Here is a 16,053-nt window from a genome sequence, read left to right on the forward strand (position 1 = left end):
TAATATAAGTTTATTTTCAATTGCTCATCCTGAAGAAGCCTAGAATAGTATATTAAAAGGAACAATAAAAAGGGAATAATTTGATTTAAAAAATCAACCACAAAATATCTATCATAAAAGAAAATAATACAAAAATTAAAATAGGGATCATTAAAAAATTAAAAATAGTTTTTTATTTTAAATAAACAATCTTCAAAGGCTGATTGATCCTGAAAATAAAAGGTTTCATTGACATATGTTTAATGTTGATCCTTGTTTGCAATTTTGGAAACTGCAAGTGAAATTTTCATCCCACACTTATAGTGAATTCAATTTATTTATTTAGCATATTTATACAGCCACCCACAATACCTAAGATTACTCTGGGCAGCATTGGCAATTAAAACATGGCAATTAAAACAATCATGAAACACAGATGAAAAATAAAACATTACACCACCACCACCACCACCCCAAGATTTCAGGAGAACAGTAATTTCATAGAACATAGTCACCTTGCAGGCTCACTGTAATCAAAGATTAAAACCATCACCTTGAATTACACCTGGAAGCAAATGCAATTTGCAATGCAATTTGTAGACAGAGTGTAACATGTGTCATCCTAGGGCACACAAAACTGTCTAAACAGCCTCATATTGCACCAAGTGAAGCTTATGGATACTTGTCAAGGCCAACCCTATGTGAAATGCGTTACAGTAAACCATTCTGGAGTTGAACAGCATATCAGTAACTGTAAGTACAGCTTTATGCTCCAGGAAGGGGCACAACTGGTGCACAACATAAAGCCATGCAAACACCTTCTTAACTAAGACTTCTACATGCTTCTCAAGCATCAGGTCTGTCTGGAGCAGTGTCACCCCAACCAATTCCCAGATTCCAGAAGACTCAAAAACTCAGAGCCACTCAATCTTATCAGGATTCAACTGCAGCCTGTTGTTTCCCATCCAGATCCTCACAATCTTCAGGCACTGAGCAGGACATCAACAGCATTGATTAGTTTGCCAGGGGCAGAGATATACAGCTAGGTATCGCCAGTAAACTGATGATTCCTCACCCTACAACAACAAATGAACTCACCCAAGGATTTTATGTACATGTTAAATAAGTGTAGGGAAAGTACTGAACTGCATGGAATCCAATATAAAATGGGCCAAAGGCAAGACTTTTAACTCAATCAGTATCCAATATTTAGACACCTGGGAGAGGTATGGTAAACCAAAGATAGCTCCACAAAAGCAGAGCCAATTATCACGGCAAAAATCAAGGAATTAGTGAGTAGACTGGTTCCCTGGAACTTCTCCAGAGAAGTAGAAGATGGAATACCCTTCACATGTGCTCCAGATGGCTGCACCTTGTGTGGAGACTATAGGACAGTGGTTTTCCATGTAAAGTATTTGATCACTGAGCGATGATGGGAATATGCCATCTTGCTCTCAACCTTGGCAGATTCTTTTAATATTTGCAACCCGTAATCTCGAATCACTTTCAAAAATGACTTTCTAATAGCTTTATTAGAAATCTTCAGAATGTTACGTTTGAAAAGTCTTTATTGGATAAGTTTATCTTCCACTCTAAATAAAAGAACAATTAATTATAAAGTTAAGAAAGCATTTGAAATAAACAGAAAAACTAAATAAGATTTTGATAAAAGAATATTATAAATGACTAACAAGCCATATAAATTTTGATTACTTTTACTTTAATATCTTAGAATTAACTATAAAAATAGCTTTTTGTAGGAAATAGCTTTTTGCTATCCTGGCTATTGTAAACCATAACAAAGATAAGTGATGATTCTAGAAACTAGGCACTAAAGGGGAGTAAAGATTCTAAGAGGAAGAAAAAAATACAGGCTTATTCTTAATGTCAGTTTATATTGGGACTTACAAAATGGCACAAAATGTTATAACATCAGAAACTTAAAAAGAGATCTTTGAAGAAGAAAGCCAGAAATAAGTAACTACAATGTCAATTTTAACTCTCCCATGTAAACCAAAAGGAAACACAATGAGCTTACAATAGTTCTACTGCTACATGAACATAAGTTTGCAATCTGAAGGTACAAACTTCCTGCCACAACTTTTAACTACTTGATCCATTAAGACAGGTATTTCCAAGTTTCTGTCTCTGACCAATAAGCCATTGGGAGCCACTATGTCTCTGATTGTTTTCCAAGCATCCAAAGTCAACCAAATATTCCATCACATCAATATTGTTGAGTATTGATATCTGCTTCTATGAATAGATATGTCTACAAGGTATTTCTCATCCAAGAAGCTTCTTCAGCTCTGACTGGATGGTAGGGAATGGAAGGATTCAGAGGAGTCAGAACTGAAGAAGCTTCTTGAAAGAGAAATGAAACTTCTTCGAAGAAAAAAACGAAGTCCAGTTGGCTCTTGAAAAAGCACCTTTGGGACATCTGCATAGATATTTCCTCCATAGGCTAGCAAGCATCAAAATTATTGTTAGAACAAGCTATGTGTGATAATTTAAAACATATTTTAAATGCTATTTTCAACATGGAATTGTCAACGGATGGACGGAGAGCATTGAATAGCACACTCTTTGATTAATTTTTTATTAATTTAATGTCTGGATTTAATTGAAGTCAGTGGCAAGATTCCCACTGGATTCACTTAGAGAACATTATGCAACTAATCATTCATTATATCATTCAGTATTTTAATATTTAGAGTGGATGAATTAATGAAATAAGGACTTCACTATTAATCCTGAAGATTATTCATCATGTATATCCAATGCACTGGACTAGACTGAAGGGACACGATATAAGGAGAGACATGCAAGCACACACACACATAGAGAGACATACACTCAAACATAGTTTTGATAGAGAACGTTTTTCTGCATCACTTACAGTGTTAGAATTTAAAGTGCTTTACTGAAACTAAATGTGGGTGTTAGGTATAACATTGATACCCAACAAGGTTTGGGTGGATAAATATATAAACTAAGGTATCATAGTTTAATTGTCTGTAACTTTAAGCACCACACTGCATGTAATTAGCCAATTAAGGGTGCGGTTAAAAACTGCAATAAGAGGAAGCAGGAGAAAGCTTGCTGATGACTGCCTATTGCCTACTGCCTACTGTTTTACTGTTTACCGTTTGCTGTTTACTGCTGGATACAACTGTTTACTACTGTTTTACTGCGACTGTCTACTGTTTGATCGTTCTACTGAATATCCAGCGTTATCCTCTGGAGAAAGGCATCGGAGGAGAAGATATCTTTATCGGCTGATAAAGATATAGTAAGGACTATTATCTGGACTGAGTTAGTGAGTCTTACTGAATGGATATATTGTGAATGACATACGGACTGATTGACAATGCTTAAACTCTAACTGGATTAAAAACTATTTAAACTACAAACAGTGTTTGTGTTCAGTGTGTGTATACTCTAAAACCCTTCCTCTCTCATTTGGCTGCCTGGCTTGACTGCTGCTGCATACTCTGCTAGGGGTTTATCCCCAAACACTAACAGTGGGGAACAATTTTTCTTTGAAAAATAGTCCCTGCTGCCAAAAAGATTGGGGACTGCTGTCATATAGTGCAGGGATCCCCAACCTTTGAGCTGTGGACCAGTACCGGTCCATAGCTGTCGGAACTGGACCGCACAAGTAACAGATGAGCAAGCAAAGCTTTATCTATGCACGCAGGAGATCTAGGTTGCATATGAAACCAGCCGCCTCTCCTCTGTCCATCCATGGAAAAATTGTCTTGCACAAAACTGGTCCCTGGTGCCAGAATGACTGGGGACCACTGATATAATGAATCTGACCAGGAATAGGGACTTTAATGTTCCTTCAGTTCTTTCCCAAGGAAAATAAAACTGGTCCACAATGTTGTTTTAAGAAATAATGAAAGATGTACGAGAGATTATGGAGATGCTGAGAAATTAACGGAAGGAAGAACATATTTAAAAGTTAAGATAAAAGACAAATAACTCATGCAAAGTAGCAAGAAACCTGGAAAGAGTTTCAAACCATACAAAAAGGATCTGCTTTAGATTTTCCTGGCTAATTAAATCTGCCTGGGGATATTGTGTAGTTAGATTCTGGTGGAAGTTAATTCCATAATTGTTCTACTGCCCCTTACTTTTCCCCCTCCTCAAAAAACCATTCCTGGATACCACCATACTGAGCAACCTTTGTCTGGTGTCTAACCTCCCAAAGGAAAGCTGTGAGAGGGTGATTGTGCACCAGCTTGAATGAAGTGGGTTACTTGGACCCCTTTCAATCAATATTAAGTCCTGGGCATGGAATGGAGTTACACTTTTGAATGACCTTTGGCACCAGCAGCATGGAATAGTGCATCTATCCTAGATCTCAGCAGCCTTTCAGCAGCCTTTGATAAAATTGACCATGGTATCCTTCTGGATTGGCTCCATGGTTGTGAGTGGGAAGTACAGCATTGTGCTAGTTTGTGTCGTGACTACGCAACACACGCGTTTGAATCGAAGCCACAGCAACCTGAAAGATGGCATTCCTCTTCATCAGAATAAACTCTGTATCATAATAATATGCGTGGTCTATGTAAAATGCTGTGAGGTGAAGCTCTACGCATTAACCACGATTCATGTGATTGAGTTCATACGAATAATTATCATTAAAAACGGTAATCATGGGTAATAAGGGTAATCGGGGTAATGAAGGGTAATGAGGGGAAATTATTATAAATATTGAGTTCCGGGAAACTCGGGTTAGATCCAACTTTATTTTGTTTGCTTAGCTATTATCTTGGACTCCTTGTGGAGGAAGGAATAAACAGTAAGCTTTTGTGTTACTAAATACTGAAGCGAAGAGTGTCTTATTTTCTCCCTGCATTTGTGCCAAAGAGTAGCTGAGAGTTTGCTTCCTTTCTGCAGCACCAGTCGGTGTTTGGGAATTAGAAGTCTTGCCTTTGGCCCATATTATATGGTGTTCCATGGAGTTCAGTATTCTCTCCACACCTATTTAACATGTACATGAAGTCCTTGGGGGAGTCCATTTGTTGTTGTGGGGTGACGAATCTTCAGATACTGATGATACTTAGCTGTATATCTCTTCCCCTGGCAAACTAAGCAGTACTGTTAATGTCCTGCTCAGTGCCTGCAGACTGTGAGGCAATAAATTAAACTAAAATTAAATTAAACATATAATTGCCAAAGTTAAGAATGTATAAAATTCCAAATCATAGTTTAATACTACATTTATACATGAAAACAAGTGTACAAAAATGATTGATTTGGTTTCACTCTGCTGGATTTCTGATTTATCATTTTGTACAAATCAGGAATAAGCATTTTAAAAAAAATATGGTTTCTATACAGGCCAGCTAACCAATCTCCATTTTTTTTACTGTTTTATTAATCAATTGACTTTAATTTATTCTACAAATGATATGTAATTCATGTGCAAAAACAAGCAGAGCACCAGGTAAAGAATTGAAAGCTGATTTATTTTTCCACCAAAAACAAAAGAACAAGAGAATGTTAACTGGGCCCCGTGTTGCTCAGGCAGAGAATGCCTGGTATTTTTGTCCACGAGCTCTCTTCCAATATCTATCGAAGAATGGCAATGTAGACAAATATGTTTATTTAAAAAGAACACATTTAATGACAATAAATTATCTTTGGGGAAAAATATTTTACCAAATGTTTAATATTCTAAACTGATCAGTACCTTTTAATTAATTTTTAATTATTTCCTGCTTCTATTTAATACAGTTTGGGAGATTATTCACTTGGACAACCATTTGTCCAGGATGGTATAAGGATTCCTGCCTTGGGCATGGGTTGGAGTAGGACTTCCTTTGGAGTAGAAGACCTCCAGACCTATGATTCTATGATTCTATACTTCAACTGCTATTTAATTTGGTTGGCTGTGATTCAGTTTACTAACCTATGATGTCTTCATGATGACAAAACACTGTGACCTCAATCACATAATTTGCAGGTTTCAATGAATCCTGAATATCAATGGAGAGATCAATGTGGCCAAGGTCAATGAGATAAAAAAGAACACAAATGGCAGAAACAAGAGCACAAGTATGCTAAGTAAGTTAAGTATATATACAGTATAACTGTAATGTGTATCAAAAATTAGGCAGAACAGGAAGTGGCTCATTAAGATGTAATGACATCCAATACAAAATTTAGATAAACTATTTCAATTCAGAATTATTTAAAATTAAGTCTATAAATATCAATAGAATAGAACATTTGTAGTTAAGGAATGAATGTTGGAGTCCTTGATGCTCTCTGAGCTTGGTTATTTGATTGCAGAGATTTTGTTACCAAACTAAGTAATATCATCAGTGCTAGAAGGGAATGGGGTTTGCTCTCATTTTATGTACTAGTGGCTTGTCCTATCAGCATTAGTGGAAGTGATCTTGGTGGTTCCCTGATTAGACTGTTCTTTAATTGTTAACTGGTTTGTCAGACAAACAAGTGTAGTGTTTTTAACACTAAAGTAATAATATAGTTTCATGTTTTCATACCCAAACAAGAACATCTATCTGCAATGTTTAGGAATTTTATTTCAAAGTCTTTAAACAAGACACATTACAATGTTCATATTGGAAACCTGAAAGAGAAAAAATGTTTTCTGATAAGCTCAAATGAAATAATATCTATCTATGACTACTCACCTGAGGTCGTATCACTTTTACTATATTTTTCAGTGCAGTATCTGGTGATGGAGGAGAGCAGTCAGGTGTTGGGCCTGTTGAACTGTTTCTATGGTTACCGGTACCTGGTGCAATAATTGCTACTTGAGGTGCATTATCTATGAATAAAAATAGTGTTCTGATGATTATACATTATTACACAAGAATATACTGTGAAAACAGAAAATGGCTTTAAAGACAAATGATTCAGTATTTTATAATTTATTATAATTATTAGATCTATAATTCATATTGTTTGCATTCAGGTTGAGATATTCCTTTATTGTTTTCTACAAAGCCTGTCACTGATCACAGCTAATGCTTAGAATTTCAATGCAGGAAACTATTCATGTGCAGAAATAGGTTTATGTTCATAGGTTGCCTGTCAAGACTAGAGGGGAAACTGGAAGTATGAGAAGGAAATTATATTTAGCGTTTAGGAATATTAGTATAATACTCTACTGTACTTAAAAATGGATAGATGGTTAAAAATTATAGTTCTGATATCTTCTGTATAGGAATGGAGAAATATACTAAAGGCTTTCTAAGTTCCAACAGGTGGTATTAATTAACTAATGGGAAAATCAGCTTATCTATTAGGACCTTCCTCAACCTCATTCACCAGGATGTAAACTGTTGACTAAACTGCCCCAGCAACCAATTCAATGACTTAAAAAAATCACTATTACCATTCATATATACTTATATACACAATTTGTATATACTTACAGGTGGTGTGATCAAAAGAGAAAAATGAGGAAAATTTCAGTATATATACAGTAGAATAAAGACTAATCCATATAGAGTGCCACTATTGCTAGTGTGTTCACAGATAAATAAAAGTTAGCAAACACATATATTGTCATTACTAGCACATATGTGCACACCTGATTGGAAGGAATAATTGTCCTAAATAAACATGTAGGCTCTATTTGGGAGGAAGGGCTTGTAGGGAAAGATGTTCTTTCAATTCAAAAGAGCTGATTTTAAAATGTAAGGGGGATGAGATGGTGTGGAAGAATCTCTCTCTTTTCTTTTCATTAAATCTGTGTTTCTCACTCTCAGCAATTTTAAGATCATGGATTTCAACTCCCAGAATTTCACAGTTTCAATCTCCATCATGGAAACCTAGAAGGGCATGCAACTCTTCCCCAGTTTCATCATTCCTTGACTACAACCAACAAAATGTTCTCTGCTTCATATTCATTTGCTGTATCTATTACAGATTCCTGTGAATCTATACGTGAAGAATAGAAACTAGAGGACTGTCAGGTTATAGCTGAGGAATTAATAGGTTGTCAGCACCTGTGAATGATGAATCAAACCCAGCACAGGGAGCTACTGACTTATATAACAAGGAGTTAGAACCTGACCTCGAAAGAATACTAAGCCCTGAAACACAATACCACCAAAGAAGGATGAATGACAGCAGAGACCTGTACAACTCCTCAAGAGAATATCAGCTCCCCTGATTAGGCCAAACCAGGAATTATGTAATTATGTATTCTCCAAAACTCTTCATTTTTTGGAAACTACTCTCCTGATTCCTCATTTGCACGCCTGTGTCAGATATGCCACTTTTTCCCTCTTATGCCAAGTACACTTTACCTCAGAGTTAGTGAGCAAAAGGAAAGTCCAGGACTGGGACAGAATCATAAAAGGCAAGGCATTTCAGTATCGCTGCTACCAATGAGATTATCCATGCAAACACCGAAAATGAACTAATAAATTTGGTCTCACTTTTTTAAAATAGTCTGCACAGTAGAAATATCTAGATGAAAACCAAATGTGGTCTCTAATCTTGAATGGGGGAGGGGGGAAATGACCATCAGCAGAATGCTTGTAGAGGCAATGGCTTAATTCAGTTGCTCTTTTAGGAGACACAAGAAAATATTCTGTTGTTGGAAAAATGAGAGGCTTCAAGAATGGGGAGTGTGTCAGAAAGAATTCCATTACCAGTTTGAATAATAGTGATTTGTTTAAAATGAAGCATAAGCAAGGAATCCTCCTGGACCTATAACTTTTACCTGATGAGCAGATAGTAGCAGGGCTTTTTGCAGTTTCAGCTTTATACAGTTATGGTAATTCCTGCTCATTCCCCTCATGTCCTTGTTAATTTTTATTTGGACTATTGCAACATTCTATACATATGGCTGTCCTTAAATAGTATCTGCAAACTACGTCCATCTGGAATGCTGACTATTTAATAGGGCATGTTGAATTTTTCAATATGCCCTATAAATTTCCAAACATTAGGTGTGCTTAAAAGTTGTGACATGCCTTGGGCATTATAAATATATTTTGGTTACTTTAATATAATTCAGATGTGCTTGGTAAGTAACTACATAAATATCATAACTTTTAACATTTTTTGTTTCATTTGGATAGAAACTTAAAAGAGTTTCAACTGGATTTTATGTATGCACAATTCTTTTCTCCTTCTTGATATTGAGACATTATGACATGCAATTGCTCAGAAATCAATGCTTTCTCATTTACTGTAGTAGAAAAAACAATTATACTGATGCTCTTGGACATTTTCTAGAGAGCAGAACCTGTGAGGGGTCTATAAATTGGGCCTATGTGCCATTATACAGTCGAAGACTTATCTACTTTTTACCAAGGTTTTGTATTTAATATTTTTGAGCTTTAATGACTTTGGTTTAAATATTTTCATTATATATAGATGAGATTTTATCCCTTGGTTATAAATATCCCAGGGTTTGGTACAAGATGGGCATCTATATACATATTTTAAATAAATAAAAGACATTTCCTTCCAAAATTATATTTTTCTTTTAAAATATGAAATAGGAGAAGCTACTACAATTATAAAAATAGTACGGAAAAAAATATAAATAAATAAATAAATAAAAGACAAAAAATCCAGAACATTCTTAAGATTACTATAATGCAGAGTTTATTATATGAGAAAAAACAGCATGTATAGTAGTCAGACACTGAAATTCAATCACCTCCTTATTGCTCCTCATTTGTTCACCCCAGGAAAAAATCTTGAAAGTTTATATACTTTGGTCTGGATTGTTCTAGAAACAGGAATGAAGGTATCACAGAACAATGGAAACTGAAATGCTAACAGAAAAAAAGCATCGCAAGTTGTATTGGATAGGAAGAATATGGAACCCAGTCTTCTTTTCACAGGAATTCAAAACTATAAAATATTTTTGGAAGTTAGTCTTTCAGAAAGGCGCAAACATCTGGCTGGATATCCACTATTTGCTAATACAACTTCGACTGAATTGACATCTGTCTCAAGAAAGCTCAGAATGCCCTCTTTTAGTTTCAAATATATCTTATATTTGTGAGTGGCATGAATTTGTTATGTGTTAAAACAGCCTCAAGTTAGGCAGCTAAAAGCAGCAATAGATACCATATGACTTTTTGTTATGATTTACTCTTTCTCACAAGGAGATGGTCAGGAGAAATTGGAACAATAAGTATCCTCTCTAAATGCCAAATTTATGTAGCAAATACAACGTAGCTGGACTTGTCCTTAATGCTTGCTTGTGCTTCCTGCAGCGACAAGCATTAAGTGATAAAATTCCTGCATATTTCTCAAAATCAGCTAATAGTATAAAGAAAAATCTGGGTAGCACAAATACTTGTAAGATCAAAACCAGTAAAACACCTATTTTTGATGAAATTCCTCTTGTTATTTCTAAAGAACAAGGTTTCTTCGTAACTGTTGTATCAAGAAAATCACAGGGACCATTCTCATTTTCTACAGGAAATGTTTCTGAAGAAACAGATGGCACTGCTTCCAGTGTAGCACTCCTCTTCTTTGGAAAGGCTTCCTGAAATATGGAAATAGAATTATATAATAGAGTTGGCCTTGTGGAGGACAGAAGAGAAAACTATTTAAAATGGTCAAATATACACTATCATATTTACCTGAAAGTCAATTACAACAATTATAAGGATTTTTAAAATAACTTTCCATTAAAAAATAATTTAAGATTGAAGTTAATTTTTAGAGATCTGCAAATACATCTTTGAAACAAAAATCAGCTGGGCACCTGGAAATACAGAAGATCACTTTTCTACATCTTCTACTACCGGTACTAATAATAGCAAAATAGTAATACTAATATTTTTACTAATAATAATAATAGCAAAAGAGAAAAATGAATAGTTATATCCTACTTTCCTTTCAGTCTTTAGCAAGATTTCTGCTTCTTGGCTAAAACAGTAATCTTAAAAGTTTGCATAGGATTGGATGAGAGGAGAAAGAAAAGAAAAAAATAGAAAAGAAAAGGAATTTTGCACTATCATTTTTCAGGCTGCAAATTCTCAAAATAAATCATATTGGAACAAATGAAACTCCTTACAAAAGAAGGTTACATTGTCCTACATGTTCATGCTGGAAAAAGAGATTTAGTGCATTTTCAAGAATATATTAATTGTTTCATAATTGAGTAATATATTGAAACTCAAATTCTGACATCCAGAAGTCTAATTATAGTCTCAACTAGGGATGATTCAGTTTTCAAACTCTACAAACTAATCTGAAATGTCAAAGCTATCTGAGATTGCATGCAGAAAAAAATATGTTACTGTATATCAGTTACTAATAAATAATTTAAACTAGTTCTATCTTTGAATTAGTAGAAAGTTCCCAAAAATGTACTTAATATTAAAAGTGTCACATTAATAGTGCAGGAAAACAACAGTAGACTGTTTGACAATAACAGTTATCAGAATTGTGGGGCCAAACAGCAGGGCTGCTTTCCCTGATATGGGAATGGGAAAATATTGCAAGAGACAGGAGTAAGCCATTGATTGTCTCCTCCCCTGTAACAATATCCCCCAATCCTTGCTCCTCCTCACCAAGGTCCCCATTATACTCATCTCATTACCAGCCAATAAGAAGGTCAGCTATAACACTCCATACTCAGCAGCCACCTAGCTCATCTAGTTGACACTTTCCATCAACTTAGTTCCCCATCAGCACCTTGCTCTTGGCATGTAAGCCCAAGGGGAGAAGGAAAAAAAATAGTGCATCCTTACACCTTCTTAATCCATGGGTATCAAACTCAATCATATCACAGGCCAGATCGTGACATATAGTGATGTTTTTTGCATTTGCAGAGCTGGGGTAGGCATGGCCTGCATGTGACATATTCAGCCAACAGGCCACCAATTTGACAGGTCTGCCTTAATCCATAAAAACCCACACCCTACTGTCTCTCACCTGAAAAGGGGCAAAATGCCCAAGACCTCTCCCAACACTCCTTCACAACCTTTCCCATGGCCACCAAGAGCCATGGTGGTACAGTGGTTCGAATGCAGTATTGCAAGCTAATTCTGCCAATTACCAGTTCAATTATGGCCAGTTCAAGTTTGACTCAGCCTTCCATCCTTCCAAGGTCAGTAAATTGAGGACCCAGATTGTTGGGGGCAATATGCTGACTCTGTAAACCACTTAGAGAGTGCTGTAAAGTACTATGAAGTAGTATATAAGTGTCATGCCCTTGGTAGAATCGGACTCTGAGGGAGAGGAGGAACAGCCAACAGGGAATTGAGGTGTGGCTCTGGAGGTTGTGGAGGAGGCTAGGGAAGGACAGAGGCCGACTGGGCAGTCAGAGGAAGAACCAGGCCCATTCCCTATGCATCCTAGGACATTCAGGGAGGAATGGAGAAGGCAACAACTTGGCTTACAAGAGAGGAAGCCTGATGATGGCAGATGAGATACTGCCGAAACATTGCTACAACTTTAAAAGCACAACTATAATGACGTGGGAAAACACCCAAACAAAGCTGAATACCATACATGTTTCTCAATTACATTCTAAATCATCTATTTATTTCAAAGGTATTAATCTGTTCACTTAATTTTGGGAGCTGATAATAGTCTTCCCATTGCAATTCTCATAATTCATTTTAACTTTATTCATCGCTTTATTAAATATCAATTAATATTCTTATAGTAAATTCCCGTTTCCATATCTATTTCAATTAAATCTACATCTGGTTTAACAGTAATCCTTAAAAAATAACAGTTCCAGTCTTTTCTATTTTTAAATCTATGTTCTTAAGTATCACAACATTTCCATGCTGAATCCCCCTTCCTATTTCTCTTCTACCCATCATCTCTCATCCTCCTGACTGTATAATTTCTTTTCATTTTTGCTTGCTTTCTGTTTCCCATCATTTTCTGGTCCTTTTTCTTAATTTCCCCTTTTCCCCTATTGTTTCCTTCCATTTCTTGCTCCAATTATTTATTTTATCCCCCTCCCTCGTTTGATCTTTCCTCTTCTGTTGTTTTCTTTTCCTTTGTTTAACTTTTCAAACAATTCCACCTTTATTTATCACATCAAACTTCAAAATTTTAGCTTTAATTCTTTTTTTCTTGTTTTAATGTTCATTGTTCCACTTGTTCTTTAGAGCTGGTTTCCTCTTTATTTAACTCCTCCCCCTCTGGCTCTCTTTGTTCTTCTTTAGTTTGCATCATTTTGAATTTTTGTACATTTCCAAGCTTTCTTTCATCATTTCCTTCATGTTTTGTAGCTCTGACCTTATTTCCACACATATTTCACTCATTTTGTGTACTTCTTCTTTTCCTTCTTTAATATTTATCTCCAATCTGATTGTCCAGTAATTTATTTCACCCAGTGCCTTTTATCTTTAATTTAAACAGTCAATGTCTATGAGTCTTTGTTTCCAAGTTTCCTTCTGCTAATTTCTTTTCCAAATTTTTTTACAAAGTCACCAAACACTCCCGGGGCAGTTTCTTCACATGTCTCTTTTCTGTAATGTTCTAATATTTCACTTATCAGGGGGTTTATTTTACTGTAGTAGAATTCCTCTTATTTCATTTCACATTCTTATTTCATTTCACATTCCAATTTTAAATAGACCAAGCATTTTCAAAAAGTCACTAAAAAATTTCCTTTACCATTAGGTGGCGCTCTCAATTCTGCTTCCACGTTCCACCCTTTATTTTTCACTTTCCCCCTTTTTAAATTTTTTATTAATTTCACTAATTCCAATTATTAGCTATTATTTCTTTTTAACACATTCAATTCCAGCATTTAATGAATCTAGTGCCAAAATCCAAATAATTATCCAGTTCAATTTCCAAGTCTTTTATACTCAAATGTTTTCCTCTCAATTTTCCACATCCAAATTAATTCTTTTTAAAGTCCAAAGCCAATTTTGTAAGTTTCCAATTTTCTTTTCTCTCTCTCTGGTCGTCACTTCTACAATCTTTAATAAAAATGCTTTCTTTTAATTCCGGGGTACCTTTTAATGTCCAAGTATTTCACCTGGTCCACACACCATTCACTGCTTCACCACTCCAGCACAGTCTTAGTTTCCCGAACTGCCTCCCTAAAATGGTCACCTCTGCAGCTCATCTTCAGAGGGGGGTTTCCTTGCTGGGGGGGGGGAGATGCGGCTCCCCTCAACCTGCCAGATGGTCCCCCTTTCTTCACCACCCTTACAAGGGAGTTCTGATCCCAACTGGGACCCTCCAACGAGAGAGCATGGAATGAAACCACGCACTATCTCAGATTCCACTCTGACGCGACAGGAGCACAACCGGAAGTCCCATTTTTAACTTTATTGAATGCACCATTCATAAGCTGTATGGAGTAATTTCCATTAATTACTATATCCTAGAAGATTTTCAATCTTTTCTCAAAACATTTGAACTAAACACATATTTGGGAAAGTAGAGGCCCAGACTTGATTCTGTTTTCTGCCCTACAGTTACATAATTCACTGTGTCTGATTACCTTTCAGAATATTACACACAAAGAATATGAAAATAATGGGAAATTAAGGGAGGAAAAAGGGCAAAGGAAAAAGTACAGGTAAAAGCAGAAAAAGAAGAAAAGAGGTATTTACTTTTGACTGTCTTTAGCAACAGTAGAAGTTAACAGCACTACAACCCTCAACATTTACTTTTACACAATGATATAAACTAGCCATTTCTATAACAACAAACCTATCTAATCAACAAAAAAACAACAAAATCAAAGTTTCATTCTTTCCATCACAAATACAACACCCAGAAGCAAGTTCCAAATGGAAACAAAATTAAATAGGTTCTTTTGTTTAAGTAAAACAATTTAACCATCTCTCCTTTTTTTCTTTTTGCTATGGGAAATAATATATATTTCTGTTTATACCTATTAATTTTTATAAACTATCAACATTTATATTAACATAATTTACTACACTCTCTCAAGTTCTTTAACCTTAGAGAAGAAATACCCTTTTTTAAAACATCAATTTAAGAACTCCAGACTTTTCTTTAAAAATATTTCTAATTATTCATACTTTCAAATTTACTTTTAGCAATATTTTACAAACTTTGGGAATTACTCAAACATTGAATATAAAAACCAGAAGAAAAAAACATTTGGAAACCCAATTTATAAACACAAGCTACATTAGAGCTTTCTTTCAATTACATGTCACACTTGTAAAAATCCATCCTAACTCCAATTAACTCATTAAATTTAAGTCACTCCTTTCCACTTATCCTCATAGAATAATGTCTTCTTTTTCTTCTGGAATGTCTTTTTCTCAAGGAATACTCAACCTTGTTAATATCCATGGGGAAAAAAGGCCCAAACTTGTTTTTTGAAAGTTGTACATTTGCTTGGAGCTCATCCTCATAGAATAAAATATTTTCTCTGAAATATCTATTGAGTCTTTTTCTGAAAGAATTCTCGACCTTGTTAGTATCCTTGAGAGTTGTTAATTTGCTTGAAATTCTTGTTTCAATTGCACTGAGAGGATCATAGTCAAACCACCATCATAATAAACATTGGTGTCAGGTTTGCATTCCAAAATTGCAGTTAAATCCGTTACATTGTCAGATATTGTGAAATTGTCTCAGTGATTTGATAGCTCCCTACACATAATTGCTCCTCTTGTTCTTTTTAAATAACATATATATTATTTATATCTTTAGAACCTAATCAGTGTATGAAATAAATAATTTTCTGTAGAGAATTTTTAAATAACTACCTTAAAATATGCTCAAATTTAGACATCTTCTTATCTCCCTCTAGTGGTCAAAGAATATTTGTATGTTTGTTTGTTTTGGCCAATTAGAATTCATAAAAATTGAGGAATTTCAGCCACTCACAACAAATCAATTCAAGGCTATAGATTATTTTAAAACAGTAAAATAAAACCCCAACTTTCTACCCTTATGTTTCTCCATCAGAATTAAATAGAAAAGATACTCCATGTTTCCTTAATTTAGCTTGCCTCCAGCAACCCTCTTTCTTGTCATATAACAATAAAGAAGTCTCAAAAACGTTACAGAGCTTCAAAGAGGGGTAATAGGCTGTGACTGAAGAGAGACTCTTTTAGCTGATACAGATAATAATTACATAAATTGGTTAAG

The 16,053-nt window shown here is 35.1% G+C and overlaps 1 protein-coding gene across 18 annotated transcripts in view; it reads right to left on the reverse strand.

Annotated features, from left to right (window-relative positions):
- Positions 1-16,053, reverse strand: part of ANKS1B (ankyrin repeat and sterile alpha motif domain containing 1B) — a 280,349-nt gene that overhangs the window by 202,305 nt on the left and 61,991 nt on the right. For all 18 annotated transcript variants that reach the window (XR_015750096.1, XM_087968144.1, XM_087968143.1 and 15 more), the window contains exons 10-11: positions 10,318-10,483; positions 6,651-6,787 (exon numbers count right to left, since the gene is read on the reverse strand). Coding sequence is in view for 17 of the 18 variants with exons in the window: in XM_087968144.1 (XP_087824270.1) it covers positions 6,651-6,787; positions 10,318-10,483 (303 nt within the window). In the remaining variant the exon portion in view is untranslated. The remainder of the gene's footprint in view (positions 1-6,650; positions 6,788-10,317; positions 10,484-16,053) is intronic.

Source organism: Notechis scutatus, chromosome 6 (genome assembly GCF_049901735.1).
Source record: "Notechis scutatus isolate UNSWTSFEM ecotype Mainland chromosome 6, rNotScu1.2, whole genome shotgun sequence".
NCBI lineage: Eukaryota > Metazoa > Chordata > Lepidosauria > Squamata > Elapidae > Notechis > Notechis scutatus.